The 20,400-nt window shown below is 36.4% G+C and overlaps 1 protein-coding gene across 1 annotated transcript; it reads left to right on the top strand.

Moving 5' to 3' along the window:
• The first annotated feature begins 1,170 nt into the window (after positions 1–1,170).
• Positions 1,171–15,273, top strand: RAB4A (RAB4A, member RAS oncogene family). The gene is made up of 8 exons (XM_083350786.1): positions 1,171–1,447; positions 5,650–5,730; positions 6,976–7,090; positions 7,603–7,665; positions 8,759–8,913; positions 10,800–10,895; positions 11,987–12,143; positions 14,622–15,273. The coding sequence occupies exons 1-7, from the start codon at positions 1,417–1,419 to the stop codon at positions 12,100–12,102; spliced, it is 657 nt and encodes a 218-aa protein (XP_083206912.1). The 5' UTR covers positions 1,171–1,416; the 3' UTR covers positions 12,103–12,143; positions 14,622–15,273.
• The last annotated feature ends 5,127 nt before the right edge of the window (positions 15,274–20,400 follow it).

Genomic DNA, 20,400 nt, shown 5'->3' with positions numbered 1-20,400 from the left:
ACCTGCATCTCACGGATGGGGCTTAGCTTGTTTGTGCAGACTAAACTTCAGGCTCAATAGAAAAAACCAGGGGAATGCTAAAAGATGCCAACAGAGCCATCACAGTAATTTCTACTACCTTGATAACTCAAACCAATAAACTGATATATGCTACAGCTGTTGTAATCAGATGCGGAATACAGGTAATCCTTCGCTTACAACCATAATTGAGCCCAAAATTTCCACTGCTTACAACCTTTCTTGACAGTTATTAAGTGAAACACTGCAGTTGTTAAGTTACTAACACTGCTGTTAAGTGAATTGGTCTTTCCCACTGGCTTTGTCGAAAGGTCGCAAAAGGTGATCATATGATCCCAGGACCTTGCAACTGTCATAAATACATTCTAGTTGACAGGAGTCCAAATTTTGATCATGTGACCATGGGAATGTTGCAACAGTTGTAAACCTGAAAAGTCATGTCACTTTTTTCAGTGCCATTGTAACTTTGAACCGTCACTAAACTACACTTAGTATCTAGCGTAGGTATATACATATGTATGTTGTATATAGCATGTTTACATGTGTGTTATGTATGTGTACACTTTTGAGAACAAGCAACAGAATTTCATTTTTAATGTGTGCCAGTGTGCCCACAGTAAAAGAAAGACAATAAAGATTATCTTATCTTACCTACTCTCCATCCTTGTCCCATACAGTACATTTGTTCCTACAAGAAATTTGCCTGTCAGATTACATGGACGGGGAAAAGTCCATCAGTCAAATACCCCAGTGGTCTTATTTAAGCAGTGCCTTTGTCCAACCTTGGCAATGTTGGGGGAATTGAGGGAGCTGAAAACCACACATCTTAAAAGTGCCAAGATTGAAACCCGCCGTTCTAACTTATCAAAGCTTTTCCAAAGACAAACTGAGCTTCAGCCGTGCCAGCCTTTCCCCTCCAACTCCATTCCCGCCGCCAAAGCCGCAGCCGACATCTGCCGCTCGCAGTCCCAGAAAAAGATGCGCGGGTCAAACAATCCTCCTGGGTCGAAACTGCTCCTCCTTTCCACCAGGGGCGCTCTCCGATTTCAACATCTCCGTGCACGTGCGCTTTGTTTTGATGACCGCAAGAGACCGAGTGACGGAGACAGAGACAGAGACAGAGACCAAAAAAACAAAAACAAAAAAGAGCCGTTCGTGAGGCAGCGCGACTGCGCATACGGGGAGGCCGCTCTCCCCCCTCCCCCCGATGAGTCGAGCGAAAAGGGGAGGAGCTACGTGCGCAGGCGTACTCCGTGCGGGAGTTGGAAGTCCTTGCCCCCGTCCTCTCTCCTAGCTAGTTAGAGGGGAGGGAAGGGCCAGAGGTGGAGCCTCGGGCTGGGACCTGACTGAGACGCGGACGGCCTCTGTTTCCTGGGCGGCGGCGGCGGCGCTCCCGAAATGTCGCAGACGGCCATGTCCGAGACCTACGGTAGGGAGCGGTGGCCTGGGGTTGAGCTGGGAGGGAGGGAGGGAGGGAAGGAAAGGGTCTTGCCTTCTTCGCTACCGAGAGAGCTGCGTCAAGAAAGCAGCCTGAGAAAAACGGGGCTCCAAGCGCTACGTCCAGCGGAAGAAGCTTTCCATTGGCTTTGCCGGGGATGTGCTTTGCGTAATAATAAAGCCGCCCTTCTGTTTTCCTAACGAGCGTCAGGCGCGATTCCTCCCCGCCATAGGATCGCGCCTGGAGACATGAAAGCCTCGCGCATCTCTTCCCGGGCTTCTCCCCTTTGGAGCAGGATGGGGAAGGGTGTCAGCCTTTCGCTGGTCAGCAAGCAAGGTGTGTGTGTCTGGGGTGGGGTGGGGGTGTTGTTTGCTGGTGGAGACCTTGACCGCTTACTTGAAGCTGAGGTTTTACAAATACGGGTAGTAGTCCTTGACTTAACGACCCAGAGTTGAGCCCCAAATGTCCTCTTGTGAAGTGAGACATGTGTTAAGTGAGTTTTGCCCCGCTTTACGACCTTTCTTGCCACAGTGGTTAAGTGAATCGCCGCGGGTGATAAGTGAATAACACGGTTGTTAAGTGAATTCTAGCCTCCCCATTGATTTTGCTTTGTCAAAAGGTTGCAAAAAGGTGATTGCAGGACCCCCCAGACACAGCAATGGTCATAAGTATCAACCAGTTGCCAAACATCTGAATTTTGATCACACGATCATCAGGATGTACATGTGAAAAATGGTCATAAGTCACTTTTTTCAGTGTCGTAACTTTGAACGGTCACTAAATGTATTGCTGTAAGTTGAGAACTACCTGTGTGCTTCCTTACATTTTGACCTGTCAGATTTATTCTATCCCCATAGTAGGTTAGTTGCTTTCCACCTTTTCTAATAACCCATGATCCAGTTTCAACCAAGCATGCATTTCAAAATGAAATTTACCCATTGTGGTGGTGTTTTGCTTGCAATCTATCTTGACCCAATAGTATATCTCACCCAGTAGTTGAAATTGCTGCTATCACTACTACTTTAAATGAAAATTGCCACAGTATTTGTAGTGGTTTGGGCTTTTCAAAAAATAAGGTGGTGAAATATATTTTGTATTTCTGGATGAAGTTAAAAGTTTCCAGCTAATATAACTTAGACTTCCTTTTGCATGTGGCTCCTTAAAAATGCTTAATCCTGTGTGTACAGTAACTGTAGCAATGTAATAAGCTCTGTATTTGTAAAGGAATTTAGAGCTGACCTTGTGGAAGATGAGAGAAAGCTATTAAGGGGGAAAGGAAGAAGCTGGCTATTAATGCAGCTTGAAGAAGAAATCAAACAGTGCTGAGGTCAAGGGAGGCCTGCAAAAGCAAAATTTAAAATAGTTTAGTATAAGATGGGGCACAACAAAATTGGGCAGGCTTTCAAAGTATTGTTATGCTGTCTTACTACAATAAAGAACATTACTTGAAGCCCTGCCATCATTGTTTGTTGACTCAAAGAACTGTCTCAAAGAACTGATAATATTGTAAACTTTTACTCAGTGTCAGTTTATCTATTCAAGAAAGACAAAGTACCCCATCCCATAACTTTACTTAGCAAAGATTTAAAATTGTTTTGTGTTGTGTGATAAGATACAGATCTGATCATTGTATAAGCCCAAATTGTTATGTTTGTAAAGGAGTAATTTCTATACCTTATACAAATGAAAAAATGGTTAAATAATATAACAATAGTTGTTTTAAATGCAGTGTATGAGATGTTCTCACAGCATAACAAGCTCAAAATGAAAGAATACTATGTATAATGAAGAGAATAAGAAAACAAGAATAGGAATTGAATATTGCTCAACTTTATCAGGATACAAAAGCCCAACTGTCTGCATAAAATAAATGCCACGTGTTTCAAGCTTACTTCGTTCACTTTCCTGAACAAAGCAGTACTATAGATTCATTGCTAAGTTCCAGATATCGCCATAGCTCAATCCTCTTGGCAGTTAAAATAAATTGCTGCTTTTTCAATATTCCAAATTTTATCATTCCAAATATTATGTAAAAGTTTGATGGCCATATTTTACAGACTTCATGTTTCTAAAATATATTTATCATGAACATTTGAGCTCTTGGGAAGTGAAAATACATTCAGCACACAAAATCCCTCTTGTGGATTTTCCCCCAAGTCAACAATGTCTTGAAACTCAAAGCGCTTTTGTCATTGAGGGGAAAAAAATGCCTTTTAGAGCTTTCTTCCCCATCTGGTTGAACCATTTAAGCAACTGAGGCAATACGTTCTGTGAATTGTTTTCTTTGTCAAGAAACCTTATCTATTTTGTAAGGGTGTTAGTGAGTCCAGTAATTTGTGGAAAATACTGGATTTTGCATGTAGGCCAAATGACATGCAAGAAAGGCTTCTGGCAAGAGTGGCAACAAACATGACAGAAAGAAAGCACACATTCCTTTGCTTGATGTCTGGTGGTTCCATGGCAGTGAAGCCAAGAAAGATCATAAATTATGGTGCCAAAGTAACTAACTCTCTGTATGTTTTTAAGATAACCGACTAAAGTCATAAACGAATATAAAATAAAGCTTCAAAATTTAGGCCTGTGAGTTTACCTATATTAATTTGCCCTTTTAAAAAATGTGATGCAGTCCTTCAGGTTGATTCTGCATTAATGAATAAAGCTAAATTAAGAATTCTTTAAAAAAATAATGCACAGATGCATTCCACATTAAATAGTCCTATAATAATTCATCTGAAATGTTCATACATTCTGAAGGATGTTTCTTTTAGGAAACACATTTAATGCTGCCAATTCTGATTAAAAATGATGATTTCTTTTTTATTTTTTGAGCAAATTTTGTCAGAGAATTTTTCAAGCAGTTCTAGTGATCAAATCTTAATAAGTTTTCTAGTAAAAAAATATCCGAGTATTTCCATTGGTGAACATTAATTTCATTAAAAGCAGGAAAACAATAGTTTTGTGTTTCATAACTTTATTCCTTCCATTTTGATGACAACCTTCCAGTACACCTTGCAGACTAAGTAATATTTGTGAGATTCTTGTAGGGGCTAAATGCCAATGATCTAAAATATATCTAAATTGATCTAGATTTCTTGTATTGATGCGCATAAGAATTCTCCAGATTTCCAAAGGGAAATAGCATCATTCAACTGCCTGCTTTTATTCAGGCTTTCAGACTTCTTTCATTCCTAGCGTTGGATTAATTGTAACTATATCTAACAAAACTGAATAAATTTTTAAGACTGTTCATTTATGCATGAAATAGTTGATAATTTTCATAAAAATTAGCGAGCAGTTAAGAATTTTCAGCCCCTTCTCAATTCACAAAAATAAATTTGCTTGAAGACCAGAATAACTATGGGAAGTCTTGATTTTTTTTAAAAAAAGCTCTCATTCTGTATAAACCAAAAATGTAATAAATACAACAAATGAAAAACATCTTTCTCCATCTTTAAACCAATTCATATGAACCAATGACGTGTTTCATCATTTCAGTGGTTTTAATAGAGGAAGTTCACAGTAGACAGGACTGTTTCTAAATAAGGCAACAACTAGTTTTTACAATAACTAAATATATTAGCTCTTTAAAATGAGAAATAGCAAAGTAAGTTTATAATCAGGATGGGAGAATGTATTTTTTTTAAAAGCAACCCTCTACCTCCATTAATTTTTAGACCCGTATAAGTATAATTTTATACCAAGCTTTTGATTGATTATATGCCATCAACTGACAACTCTTAGTGACTAGGTAGATTTTGTTCATGAGAATCTTTTCCTAACCTAGTTCTTAGGTCAGGTATGTCGAACTGCCGGCCCACAGGCCAGATGCGTCATGCCGAAACCACGCCCACCCCATTGCCAGCAATGAGGAAAAAGTCCCAATAAGTCATATGACGTCATGTGACGTCACAAGTTTGGCATGCCTGCTTTAGGTCTTCCAACAATCCACTGAACACCTCTGTAATTGAGTCCATTTTGCTGCTGTTTGTCCTTTTGTTGAAATATTTACTTGAGTGGTGTACTGTTGAATATAAATATTGATTATTTCTGTTACAACGTCTTACGTATGAGCTACTGAATTACAGCTCAGCAGTTTTTCTATTCTTGTGATATGCTTTTAAGACAAAAGAAAGTAACAGTTATAGTGTGTCTCTATATTTAAAGATACTAATATGGATACTTCTTGTTTTCAGATTTCCTGTTTAAGTTTTTGGTCATTGGAAATGCTGGAACTGGCAAATCCTGTTTGCTTCATCAGTTTATTGAGAAGAAATGTAAGTAAAATCGTATTTTTGCAGCCGAATCCTATCCACTTAGGAATGTGTAGGCGGAACCATTTTATTAATCATCACATGATGATATTTCTTAAAAGTATTAATAAAGTATGCCAGAAATCTATGAGCATGGTTGTAGAAGGGTATGATTTATTCCAGTTAGTTTCTTTTTGATTATATGAGGTCATCCAGAGCTGCTCTCCTGTCTTCATTATGAGAGCAGGATGAATGACCTTACAAGTTAACACAGTCTATGGATGAATATCCAGAGGAATGTAGGATACTGTACACATTTCATTTGTATATCATTGTGACTTGAGTGAAAGCATGATAGAAGTGGTTTTTAGGTTGATTAAATTCAGAAACTTTAAAAACATCTAAGACAGGAAAGTCTTAGGCAAGGAAAAGCAAGTGGCAGAAACATTTGAAGAAGATAGTTGTGTTTTGCTGGAGTTTGTGGTGATAAGAGAAACTAAAACAGTATGTAATGCTCATGACTTGGACTTGAAGAAAGCAAGCAGGTCAGGCAGAGAGAGAAAAGAGATCAACTACTAATATGGACCTTTATGGCTAATGGCAAACTTGAATTTGGTCTGTCGGGTCACATCTTAATACTACAACATATCAGCTTATTTCTGTTTTCACAACTTGTTAATAATCTAAGTAAGTTTTAAAAATTCAGCATCATTAAAAAAAAGATGATAAATATTAGACGCTATTGTTAGCAAATGTGACAGCTCAGAAAACTCCTCAGTGTTTCTTTCTTGTAATAAAAACATTTTTCATTTAATAGCCCAAAATTAAAAACACTATTCTGTTATGATTTATTACTCAGATTTATACTCTGTCCAGAATGCTTACAAATTTAATGTCTTACTATTCATGTTTTCTTCTGATTTTTAGTTTTTAATATACTGGCAAAAGAAAGATATTCTATTTTTTTTTTACAAATTAATAAGGGCTTCTGGTTTACGTTCAATTCAGTTTCCAAGCATCTAATTACTATATAAATCAACAATGTATAATAGTGACTTTATTAGCATTCCAACCTTTATGTATTTTATATTCTGATAATAGCACAATTTTCATTTGTATAGGGTTTTTTCAGTTTTCCATTTATTTCTTTTTCCTGGCTTCGAAAGTTCCATAATGTTTGCATCTGTACACTGACAATGACATAATTTGTTGTAACCCTTGCTTTTTGACCAGAGTTGAGTACTAATTAAGATTTTTTTTCTGTTGTAGTCAAAGATGACTCAAATCACACTATAGGAGTGGAGTTTGGTTCAAAGATAATAAATGTTGGAGGCAAATATGTAAAACTGCAGATATGGGATACAGCTGGACAAGAACGGTTCAGGTATAATTTCCTCTTAAATAAAGAAAAGCAATTCCAAGATATAGGTGTTTTCAGTATTTCTATTAAAGTGAACACCATTTTCTTCTTGTAACTTTATTATATTTTTATAGCCAACCAAGCATAGTTGTATTGATAGAACAGTAATGAGAGTAGCTTTATGTCACCTCAGCATGGCTGAATAACACTACAGGATGCTATAACTAGCAGATGGGGTACATAATTGTGTTGCTATTATCTGAGAAATTCTGATGCAGTCCAGCTAAAAGGAAGCACATCTTGGAAGTTAATAATGCTCTCATTAGCCAGAGTTGATTATAAGATGGGTGGCCCTCTTGATTGTTTTAAATAAATACATAAATTTAAATGGTGGAGTCCATAAATGTTTAACTCTAGTTTTGCCTTGCAAGTGCAAACCTAAACAAGCACTGTAGTTTGTGTTTCCAATTTTAGCATTGCACAGAACACAAATTTCTCTCCTTTTAAATACTGTTGGGGTTTTTTTTTCTTTACAGATCAGTAACACGAAGCTATTACAGAGGTGCTGCAGGTGCCTTGCTTGTTTATGACATCACCAGGTAAAAGCAAAATAATAAAGAAATCTTTTTCCTTCTGTTCAATTGTGTCGATTCTCGGAGACTGCCTGGACAAGTCCTTGCAGGTTTTTTTCACAAGGGTTTTCAGAAGTGGCTTGTCATTGCCTCCTTCCTAGGGCTGAAAGTGACTATCCCAAGGTCACCCAGCTGGCTTCATACCCAAGAAGGGACTAGAATTCCCAGTTTCCCAGTTTCTAGGCTGATGCCTTAACCATTACACCAAACTGGCTGTTCTCAAAGAAATCTTAATCACAGCTAAAATCTGGGTAATCCTTTCATATTCTTCAGGGGATATGGAATTTTCTTATAGCTAATATGTATTCAGCACATAAACTGAACTTTCAAGGGACCAGACACTGCCTCCCTATCTTCTAAGTTATTTTCACAAATTTCCATAAAATAACTTCACTCAAATCTTCTCCCTGCTCCAATGCTTTATAACAATTAGTGATGGAGGTCCTGGTCTATAATAAGGAAGACTATTTAAAACCTCCTGTGTATGTAACTGCATACAATGTACACATAGATTTGGACAGTTTAGTGAAATAGATAAAACTTCTAGAGATTATGTTTTATTTGTTTCTGAGAAATTTTATTTGACGTGACTTCTCATCAGAAACTTCTTCAGCTGTGTGGTCCTAGTTTTACTACAGATGCATCTCAGGATGTGGACTTCCTCCTGAGAACTGAATATTTATTTATTTATTTTATTTTTATTACATTTATATCCCGCCCTTCTCCGAAGACTCATAGAAAATAAACAATCAGGAATCATAGCTGAAAGAATTGGATCGACATTCAGTTACTTGCTTTCTGATCTAGATCTTCTGGCTATTTTGCTGTTGTCCCAGTTTCAGTTCTCATAGTGCATTAGACCAGGCCTCAGTATGAGAATGAGTATTTTTGTGACACTGCAATCTGTCCTCAGTCATAACTGGAAATACTTTTCAGATACAGTATATTGTTATTGTACAATAGCTTCTTTGCAGACTTCTAATCAAGTACAGCAGAATACTTCCGTAAGGGTGTTGTGGGTTATAAATATTAATACAAAGTACTTTGTGGTTTGATTTAGTCGAGAAACCTACAACGCGCTTACCAACTGGCTGACAGATGCAAGGATGTTAGCAAGTCAGAATATTGTAATAATATTATGTGGGAACAAGAAAGATCTTGATGGAGATAGGGAAGTCACTTTCTTAGAAGCATCCAGATTTGCTCAAGAAAATGGTAAGTAGTTTTCATGACATGTTTTCCGGATAACTTGTAGTGAAAATTTCATCCCACAAAAATGTGCAGTGTGAAATGGAGGCTTTAGGAAAGAAATTTCATAAGCCTTTCTTGTTTATTTCTTCCACACATTGCCTGTTTTCAATACTGTTTTCCAGTCTCCTTGAATGTCTTTTGTGTTTAAAACAGCACAACCAGTCTAGGAACATGTTGTTATATGAATAATTTGATTTGATTACATTATGACATTGTAAGAATAGTCATTTTTGTCCTATTGTTGGATTCCCTTAATGATCAAAGTCAGGGAGGAGGGGGTAAGAGAAAGATCTTAATAAACCACCCTGGATTTTGTCTGCATTGCTATACTAACCAATTAGTCATATCCTGATTATATTATATGCTAGTTACCCTATAATTGGACTCTTGATTCAAAGCTATAGCTGAAAGTCTTCAGGATTAAGAATAGAAATTAAATCCAGTTAGCAGGAGGGTTCTGCAGAGAGAACCACATAACTTGAGAACATTTGTATTCATTGTGCTGTTGCTCCCCAATTCCTCACATTGGAAATTTGGAATCAAAGTTGTTCCTGCTGTGATCCAGCTGGTGTTTAGCAAATTCAGTTCTAGTTTGACTAGTCATGCCTTCCCAGGTACTAAAAAGAGCCATATTAAGCCAAAGCCACCCTTGAAAGGACTGTAGCTGCTTTATGCAATTTCTTCTCAGTGAGGAAGGAGGAAGCACAGCGTAGCATAATCTGACATTCTTAGAATTTTCATAACAATATTAATTTTAGTACTTGTGATCATAATTGGGCCTGGAATTATAGTTATAGTTATCGCAGTCATTAAGCTAGTCATCACAGGATGGCACCTGATATTCTGACCTTTTTTTGTGATGGTCGTTAAGCAAGCACAGCGGTCATTAAGCAAAGCTGTATTATTCAATGAACATTTTTTTGCCAGAAACTGGAAGCAGTGCTAAAACCAGCAAAAAACATCGAAAAACTTCAAAACACAGGGTCACATGACCATGGAACACGGCAGACAGCCCTAAAGATGAGCTGGTTGCCAAGCATCCAACATGTAATCATGTGACATGGGGTGGGTACAGCCAGCAGAACTTTAAAAATCAGGTCACTCAGTTTCTTTTGGGGAGGGTCCTACACGGTCATTAAGTGAGGACTACCTTTTTATCAATCTATCAGTCAATTTGTTGTGTAGCACAAAGTCACATCACATAAGATGGGTAGTCATACATAGCAAAGCAGAGCTGCATTTGAATGTTCTCCAGATAGAATGCAAACAAATGCAGCTATTGGCAATGTTGTTATATTTTCTCTGGGGAAAATGTTGTGCTTGCAAGCAATCCATGCTGGGTATGTGTAAACCAGGTTGTCTGTCCTCATGGCTGTATACTGTCTTCCTCATTTTGGTACACAGTATTGTTTCACTTGAAGGTATATTATGTAGTTTAAAACATTGGAACTTCTAGTACATGTGAATCTTGCTGGAAGCAATAAAGAGACAATTTTGGATGGGAGGAGAGCTTTAGAGAGAGAGGTTCTTGCTCAAGGTCTAGCAAGTAGATTTTCCCAATCTGTGTTCTAGGATCCTCTTATTTGAGAGATGGGAGATATTTTACGGGTTAGAATTTTCTCCTAATTGTTTTCTCCCATATAGATTGCAGTATTGGATGCTCAGTGGGGTTTACTGATAAGTAGATGTAGACAGAATTGACTTAGGAATGTATAATAAGTGGAATTGGTAAATCTTCTATGGGAAGAATATGATGACATATATATATATTGCACTTAAAGCTGAAAGACCTTTATTGGGTCATTTTGAACACTGATCAAACACTGATTATTTCATTTTTACTGTTACAGAGCTGATGTTTTTGGAGACAAGTGCATTGACGGGGGAGAATGTTGAAGAAGCCTTTGTACAATGTGCAAGAAAGATACTTAATAAGATTGAGTCAGGTAATTGTAATCCAAGTTTCAGTTATTAAAATATTTTTACCTAGGATTAAATGACATTTCTGAAATGATAAAGTACTCATGGATTAAATTGTGTTTTTTCTTTGTCGTAAAATTCTGTGTCTCATCAAAGAAGTTAAAGAAGATAAGTTTATCCAGCTAATACCTAAACGGTCAAATTTAATGTTTTCTGACCAAGTCATGTTATATTTATTTTCCAGTGCAAAAAGTACAGTATACTTTTATTTATTTATTAGCTTTATTATTTTTACAAATAATTCAAGACAGCAAACATATTCAACACACCTCCCTTCTCCTGTTTTCTCCACAACAACCCTGTGAGATTGGTCTGGGAGAGGGTGTGACTTGCCCAAAGTCACTCAACTAGCTATCACGGCTAAGGCGGAACTTGAACTCACAGTCTCTAGCTTTCTAGCCTGGTGCCTTAACCACTAGACCAAATTAGCTCTCCTTATATATAGATTCATTATGTAATCGTGTATAAACGGATTTGTCATAAGAAAGAAAAATCCTTTAGTCATGATAAATCTACTTACATTTTTTTATATATTGCTGGCACATTTTCTATGTTACATTTGAAAACATTTAAAACAAGTATTTCTGAACTAACTGTTGTAGGAAACGTTAAGATCTAGCGCTAAGGCAAACAATCTCAGATGGTGATCTCCAGCTTTCATTATCACGGGCTATCTCTTTTGATATATATCTGAACTAAGAGGAAGGAAATCGCTTTTATTATTATTATTATTATTATTATTATTATTATTATTATTATTATTATATTATTATTATTATTATTATTATTATTATTATTATTATTATTATTATTATTATTAAACAGTAGTTAACCAAAAAAAATACCCAATCTCACTAACATAAACTACAATTATAGAGAAAAATGTGTAAGTTTTTGTTTTTAAAGTCTAAGATTTGTGTGTCATTGCTATGGACATTCTCAACTCTCAAGTGTGATGGATGTCTTCTTATAATTTAAATTACATTCAAAATGTTTTCTAATCTTGTGTGCAGTTTATGACCATGTAAGAAAAAGGAATTGTATTTTGTTTTATCAGGTGAACTGGATCCTGAAAGGATGGGCTCAGGAATTCAATATGGAGATGCTGCTTTGAGACAGCTAAGATCTCCACGGAGAGCACAAGCTCAGAGTGTTCAAGAATGTGGCTGTTAAATGCAAGCAACAAAGACGCTTCTTGTTTTATGAAACAAAAGGTATGTATTACAAAGTTAGTATCACCTTTGTTTCAGTTTAGTACAATAAAAATAGCTTTTCCAAGGTTTTTACTGTAAATTATAAGCATTCACATACATTTGCTTGCAATGCAGAAATTAATTTCAGGGACACTTTTGTAGTTAATACTTCATTGGCACTTTCATATTTCTCTGTATAATTAACTAAAAACAGGAAAAATCATCTTTAGCTTAAAAGAGTTGAGATTGAAGTTTCCAAGTCTTTTATTTAGTGTGAATGTGAGTTCCAAAGTTGAGAATAGTCAATTCATAAAAGCTTTGCGCTTACCATTTTAATCTGATTGAGATATAAAGTTGGTGATATTTCAAGTTCATTTTTCATATATTCATTCATACATACACACACACACACACACTATTTCCCCTAAAGTAAGCCCTAGCTTGATTTTGGGGTGGGTGGGCCTAATATAAGCCGTACCCTGGAAATAAGCCCTAGTTTTGGGGCGAGGCACACGTAAAAATCAACCTAGGGTGGGGGTGTGGATTTGCCCTATGCACCCCACCCTCACTTACTACGCCGCCAGGCCAGGCCATGCATATATGTATGTATTCAATTTCTATGACAGCTTATCTGAAGTGACTGGGTGGCAATCATAAATCCATTAAACCCCCCTACACACACACACACACACACACACACACACACAAGAGAGAGAGAGAGAGAGAGAGAGAGAGAGAGAGAGAGAGAGAGAGAGAGAGAGAGAGAGAGAGAATACATGTAGTGTGTCTTTATACAAACATATAACTACAAAATCTCTGTTATACTATTAATTAAAAATCCTGTAATTTTATTCAATTTACCTGATTGGTGGCCTATTCTCTCTGGACATTCTTAATATAGTCTTAATATGAAAAGAGAATGTAGTAAAAGTGCTTTGTTTTTGTGTTAAAAATAACTTCAGCATTGCAGTTATGATCTGCATTGAAGTATTACTATAGGCTTCTTAACTGAGCAGCTTAGCTTTGTAAAATATTTATTACCATTTCTCAGAGAATATATCCAAATGGTTGGAAACAATATAACAAATATTTACATAAAATACACTATAATTTAAAAACAATGATTAATCAACATAAGAGATTTAGTAAGACCACAGTACACATTGTTTCACACAGGAAAGGCAACATGCTTTGTCCCTTGTAGTATTCATTAGATTTCGGTGTCACGTTTTCCTTATCATAATTATCTTCCTGAAAATCTATTTTGATGGGTTGGGTATTAAGTGAAGAAATAATGACCAAAATTATTCAGGGAAATTCATTCACTGCCCTTTGAATTTTTCTTTATTGATTAATGAGCTACATGGCTTATATAATTCAAACATATTTTCAGTAATGCTAAAGGATTATTACCTTGATTTAAAATGTGCTGTTCTTGAAATAATTATTATTCCCAGAATATTTACATAATCACCTACAGTGATTTTAGGTACACCTACACATAATATATACATACACATATAAACATTTGACAGTGACTCACATGGAGAATGGCATATTGTCAAAACAAAGCACATAGCGCCACCTCCATTTTTTCTAATTTTAAAGATAAATCATTAAAATGTTCCCTTTTTGCATCAATAAGAGAGCGTCACACTTCTTAATATATTTTCAACTGCTGGAAGTGTGGGATAAGGAGAGGCAAGGCTCACATTTTTCAGGGTTTAAGTATAAGTATTTGGTTTTATGGCCTCCATTCCTTCTAGCCTCCTTCCACAGCTGACCATTATCTTCACTGGCCTCCCCTCTGCTGAGCTCATCATGGCAGCCATGCAAAGGGAAGGGCTGCAACTCAGGGGCTTGTTGCACCTTTTTGAATCCTCCCCACCTTGCAGCAGCCACCCCCAGAGCCACTGTACCTTGCCAGCCCACTCACACACCCTCCCCCACTCAGCAGCAACTACTTTTGTGACTGCCAGCCTGCTTGCAAGGTGTCTCGGACTTGCATCTTCCTGTTAGCTTCCCCACCGGCTGGTTATTGGAAGCTGGCAGGTAGTAGTGACCTGACCAGCAATCTTCCCCCTATCTTGACATCATAAAGCAATGTGGTCATGTGATATTCAGCTTTACAATAACATTGCTTAGCAATGGAAATTCTGGTCCCAATTTCATTGTTAACTGAGGACTATCTGTACTCGGATTTGTCCATGTGGTTACCAAGAGTTAAAGGGGGGGGGGGAGAAAAAGACAATTTACTGCTTAATTTTAGTAGTATAATTAATAGAATATTTGGGCATTGCAGAAATATGGATTGGAGAATCACATGAGGCTCCAGCTTGTCTGCTTAATTTTAGATGGCAAATGCATACGTTAATTTTAGATGGCAAATGCATACAGATATCTTAACCCTGATTGCATCTGTCAGCTTTTCCCTTTTTTTAAAGTACCGGTATATCTAAATTTAAATCTATTAACATTGAGATGCTATTTATTTTTCAGCTCTCCTTTCAAATAATTCATGGGAAAACTGCCGTTGGTGCAAGAATTTGCATTTTTAGAACTCCTTTTTGATTCAACAAAATGGAACATATGGCTTCTTCTTTTTTTAAAAAAAAGAGTACAGTGGAATGGCAGAGCAACACCACAAAAAAGAACATTTGGTAATACAGTGGACAATATTGAGATATAAAATACTTGTACGTAAATACTTTCTGTTACATATTTGTGTTTCATATTGTTACTTAAAACACTGGTGTATCACATGTATATACAACATTGTCATTAAATTTCCAAAGCATGATATACTGACATGATATTGCACTAACACTGTTTTTTTTTAATTAACTAAAATTTCAACTCTGGTAGGCATTATCATGTGTCAGGGTTATTTTTGTTTTTGTTTTTTTACAAAGGTTTTTATTTATGAGTTGACATCAAAAGCTACTGGCATTGACTGCCAGTTTTTTATTTGCCACTTTCTACAAGGGCGTACATAAACTATTTTTTGAAAACTGTTAGGTCATATGTTTACTAATCTGCAGACTGAAAAGAACTTTTTTTTAACTGAAGTGTGATTGTTCTTGTTTCTTGAAATGCTTAAATGTATTCCAGTTTGTCAAATGTAAGCTATAAATACATTTGTGAATTCAGAGTTTGCTGCTGTCTGAAGTTGACCGGAGATTTTTTTTATTTTATTTTTTACATTTTAGACTGCAACTAAGAATTGTAGTTTCAGGTAAAAAGATAATGCCGTCTTTTTTTCCCTCCAGAAAAGTGTTTGAAATTGTCAATCACCATTATCTGATTTTTTTTAAAAAAAAATTAAAATAATTTCTACATATAGGTTTGTTCAGATTATACTCAGTTAAAAATAATTTTAATGAAAAGTGGAATAGTTCCATCTAAAAGAGAATTCCTTTAATACCTATTCCTTTTATAAACTGTAAGTTTGTGGAAGCTTAATCTAGAAATGCAACTGGACGACAAAGTTAAATATTTCTATGGTAAACCTGTGCAAAGCTCCATCTTCTCATGAAAATCTTTCTGTGCCGCTGAAAGAAAACCATTTTGCTTTCATAATAGACTAATGGATATCCCTTGGGAATATGAAATTTTGACTTTGCTGAAAAGACTGTAAAAGTGGCCTCTTTGAATATTCCTAATATATTTGAAGAGCACCATTTCTGGTTTTGGAAACTGAGGCAGCATATGAGAATTCTGGATAATTGAAAGTTTTTATGTGGACGAGCAAGGGGGAAAAAATTATTGCTTCCATATCCATTTAAAAAGCAGCTTTTCAGCTGCCTTTTACCAGAAATGTAAATATTAGTATTAATGTCAGTTAAACTTACTGCCTTAGAGCCAAAATAGATGAATCGACATGAACATTCTTTGTATATTTGAAGTGCAGCCACAGTGAGGTGATGAGTGTAATTAAAGCTGCAGGTCATTTTCAGTGGTCACTGGTTAGCCAACAAGGAAAGAAGTAAGCACTTTTCTCTTATCAGCTGTTTTGTTTTAAATTTGTTTAATTGAAATATGGGCATCCCTCATCCTAATATCATCCAGGGCATTTTTGTAACAAAAAATAACTTTGGAGGAAAAAACAGTGAAAGTCTTAGCCCATGCAATACGAAATATTTCAGGAGTTGCAAACAAAGTCTAGTAGCCAGACATTAAGACTAAAGTTCATATTAAATACTTTACTAATCATTATTGTTATTGTTACAAAACAGTACAGGAAAATTAAACTGAGTACCAAAAGAAGGAATATGTAGTCAGATTTTGCCTGGTATCTAAAATAAAAGAAAGATAGCATAAATTGATCATTGTTAGGGATACGTTCCATCATTCATATGCATAGATTCCCACTTGTAAAGAAATTTCTACCTGTCCACCAAATTTATAATCCCTCTGTGATAAAACATGGGTCATGTTTTTTTAATGGACATCTGGATGAAATTGGTTTTGGTCTTTGTGGTCATGGTGAATTGATTATACGGGTTATACAAGTTAATGTTAAGAATATAAAATGATTTGAGATAAATGGGAATCTTCACTTGTAGCAATTTGTTTTTAAAAAGCTAAAGTCAACAAGAATAAAGTGTACTGATGTTGGCAAATAAATCACATCGCAAGAGTATGTTGCTCTAGAACAAAATCTGAATTCTGGTACTTAACAATTGAAAGAAATGGAAAAAATCTTTACTAGCATGAGTATCTATATTGATGTGTATTGAGTTTATAGCATGAGTATAAACAGCATGGATGTTTTGAATGGCTTTCAAGAAACACTTTTGCCTCTTTTATTGTGGATTTGCTAATGCTTTCTTAAGATGAAAAAGAATCCAAAGAAGCTTGGAGATACTTTCCACCTAAGTGGATCTCCTGGATCCATCTATTATGTATCATTGGCCGTCCTTTCTCCCCACCACCACCCCTTTTAGAACTATTGTAAAGTAACCTTGTGTTTTAAATTTCAGGGAAGACCAATACCAGGTCTTGGCCATTGGCATTCTTGTAGTCTTCCTACACATTGCTATTACAGTTTTTCCTCTGAACTTTCATGTACAGTAATATTTGCTTTAAAACATGTGGAATAAATGCAATAAATGTTTTGCTTTGGTCTTAACACTGAGTAGCCTAGGAAATGCAGAGTAGAGGAAGATAGTGGGGAAAAAGGACAAAAAAACATTGAGGATTCCTATCATTACTATGCAGAAATGAATGTCTTTCCTATTGCTAGCAGTGTTTGTGATGGAGACCTCGCAGCATCACAATTTGTGCTTATATGTAAGTATGCTGTGGGAGGATTTCTCTTTCCTTTTGTTTCTCCCCTCACCCACTTGTGAATCTAAAAGGAGTCATAATTTATGATGGCATTTCACAAACTCTACTTTGCTTGCTTAGATAAGAACTGTTCCTTTGGAGCTAAAGTTAGCTTTGTTCCATTAACTATAGCTGCAGTTCTTAAAACATTGGCTTTTTTAGTATTGATATGCTACAGACCTGCTTATATCAAAATCAGCTGTGCACGTGTGTTAATCTAAATGTAGAATTGAAAGGAATCTCTAGGGCAAGATAAGATGAGATCCATTCTTTTTCACATCCACAAATTTTCCCTAAATCTTTCTCACTTTTTTCTTACAAGTTGAATCTTTAGAGAAAAATACTAGCTGGATAAATATTAAAACTCTCAGGCACTGGCTTTCCATTGCATATGCTTTTCTTTCTTCCTTTACAAAGTTTATATAGCTGCTTATCTTGAACCAACCTGAACAACTCCCAACCCCAAAATAACACTCTATCTACAATTAAATTAAAATGTTAACAGCTAAACTTTGTAATGCAGCCCACAGCAAATTCATTCCAACAATCTCACCCGATCCCAGTTCTTGAGGGAAAACTCACCTCTTCAAGTGCTTTTCAGAAGGTTAAAAGGGTGGTGGCCTGCTGGACCTCTGGGGGAAGAGTATTCCATTGAGCAAGAGCTGACATGAAAAGGGTGCACTTCCTAGATCCTATGGCAATATTTAAAGGAAGGGACCAGGAGCATGCCTACCCTCTGATCTAGTAGAACAGGAAGAGGTGGTCCTCGAAATAACCCTGGTTTCCTGCCATATAGGGCTTTAAAGGGAATAATCAGCACCTTGAATTGAACCCAGAAGGAAACTGAGAGCCAACCAATAATATAAGGCATTGAAAATCCTGTGCTTTCCTTGTAATATGAAATTTGCCAGCACCAACTTTCACATACAGGTAGCCCTTGACTTAAGACTGTCTATTCAGTCATCATTCAAAAATACAACAGCACTAAACAAAGGGAATTATGTCCTGTGTTCAATATTACAGTCAGCGCAGCGCCTCTGTGGTCACTGAACAAAATGTGGGTGCTTGGCAATCTGCCCACCCTTATGATTGACCGCAGGGACGCTGCAGCAGCCCCACACCAACAATCACCCTTGGGCCTTCCCCCTATCACTCTTCACTTTACTTATCTTTTCTGAAGATGGCCTTCAGGAAGGAGAGCAGCCAAACCACCGCACAGCCTTTCTACGTAGAGGCCACGAGGTGCCATCCTGGAAGCCGGAGCCATTTTGGATGCCAGAATTTTGGCCTCTTCCAAATGGCACCTGCTTCTGGAATGGGAATACTGAAAGTTTTTATTGTGATTCAAGGGTGCTGAATTGCTACCTCTGTTAGCTTAGTTCTGGAAGTAAGAACTCCAGGAGTTTCAGCATTATAAAAGCACATTTTATAGTATACATAAAAATGCATGGTTTCTAAACTATGAAGATTTTACTGTTCTGCTTAATTTTACAGAAATGTAACATCTCCCTTGTGCGACATATGCATTCAATTCCTATAACTGTACACCCAACTCAATTTTTCTACATTTAATTCCTGTGAAGAGGAATACATAATACATTAAGGCTTTACTATGTTTACTGAACAACCCCCTGCTGCAAATGCAGATTTCAAACCACAAATTAAGTCCAAGAGCTTTGGGAAACCTGACAGTTATGAAGACAAGTGCAATATTGTACATAATGTCTGTGTGTCATTTGCTATAATTACAGGCAGTCCTTGACTTAAAACTTGCATTTATTTAATGACCATTTAAAGTTACAACAGCACTGGAAAAAGTGGTTTAACAACTGGTCCTCACGTTTACAACTGTTGCAGCATCCCACAGTCACATAATCAAAATTCAGGCATTGGCAACCAACATGGATTTATAGTGATTGTAGCATCCAGGAATCAAGTGATCATCATTTATAATTTTCCCAGATAGCTTCTGCAAGCAAAGTTAATTGGAGAAGCCAGATTTGCTTAACAACTGCATCATTCACTTAACAACAGTGATTCAGTTAACCATATCAAAAAAGGTGATAAAATTGGGCAGAACTCACTGAATAAGCCCCTTGCTTAACTACAGAAATTGTGGCGCCAATTGTTAAATTGAGGACTACCTGTACACAGAATGGATCTGTTTTACCAAAGGTTGTCCTTACTAATTAATTTCTATACTAATTGCAGCTTCTTTTTTGTTAATTCAGAATCCAATCTTGAAGAGTTTTTGTTTTCTTGGTAGAGTCACATCATTTCCCTTGGGCAATACAAGAAAAAATAGTCTTTGGCACCATTGCATGTTCCTGAAAACTAAACAGGCCAGTTTTGTTTTAAAACTTTCATATGACTGTATGACTTGTGATCAACCCTACCACGAAAATCAGGTGAATTGATGAATAAACAGCTTTAAAGGACTTTTTTCTGTCATTTAAGAAAAACAGTGCTAAATAAAAATAGTACATTCCTGGTTTATTTTAGAAGTCAAAAAAGATGAGAAGAATGTGGTACAAATACTGAATTCTAACCAATATTTTCTCTTGGCGATTCCGCTGGCAATTTTGATAAATTGCGTATATTAAGCATAAACTTTCTGAATATTAGATAACTATTAAACTCAGCATATGGTGAAAACTCAATTCAATGGGCTTTGCATGCAATGAATCTCATTTCCTTGGCAATTTGTATAATGTCTTCATGAAAATGATGCAATATTCATCATTTGCATGTTATGCAAATGGTGTCATTTGCATTGTGACAGTTGATGCAATATAACAAACACTGCAGTGATATGCTTTGTGGAACAAGCTAACATCTTGAATCATGCATGCAGCCTATTGTCATTTGGATGCGGATCATTGTTCCTAGTCTGGAAATAAACATGGAACCATTTGATGAAGGTTTATCTGGTCTATTTTACCTATTAATA

This window comes from Vipera ursinii (assembly GCF_947247035.1).
Source record: "Vipera ursinii genome assembly, chromosome: 1".
In the NCBI taxonomy this organism is placed as follows: domain Eukaryota; kingdom Metazoa; phylum Chordata; class Lepidosauria; order Squamata; family Viperidae; genus Vipera; species Vipera ursinii.
The sequence above is the reverse complement of the archived record's forward strand: the minus strand, read 5'-3'. Positions and strand labels throughout refer to the sequence as shown.

What these genes read in the sequence shown, in the direction of transcription:
- RAB4A (XM_083350786.1), top strand. Translation starts at nt 1,417, where the DNA reads ATGTCGCAGACGGCCATGTCCGAGACCTACG. An exon ending in CTTGTTTATGACATCACCAG is followed by an intron (nt 7,666 to 8,758) that starts GTAAAAGCAAAA and finishes GGTTTGATTTAG; the next exon opens with TCGAGAAACCTACAACGCGC. An exon ending in ACTTAATAAGATTGAGTCAG is followed by an intron (nt 10,896 to 11,986) that starts GTAATTGTAATC and finishes TTGTTTTATCAG; the next exon opens with GTGAACTGGATCCTGAAAGG.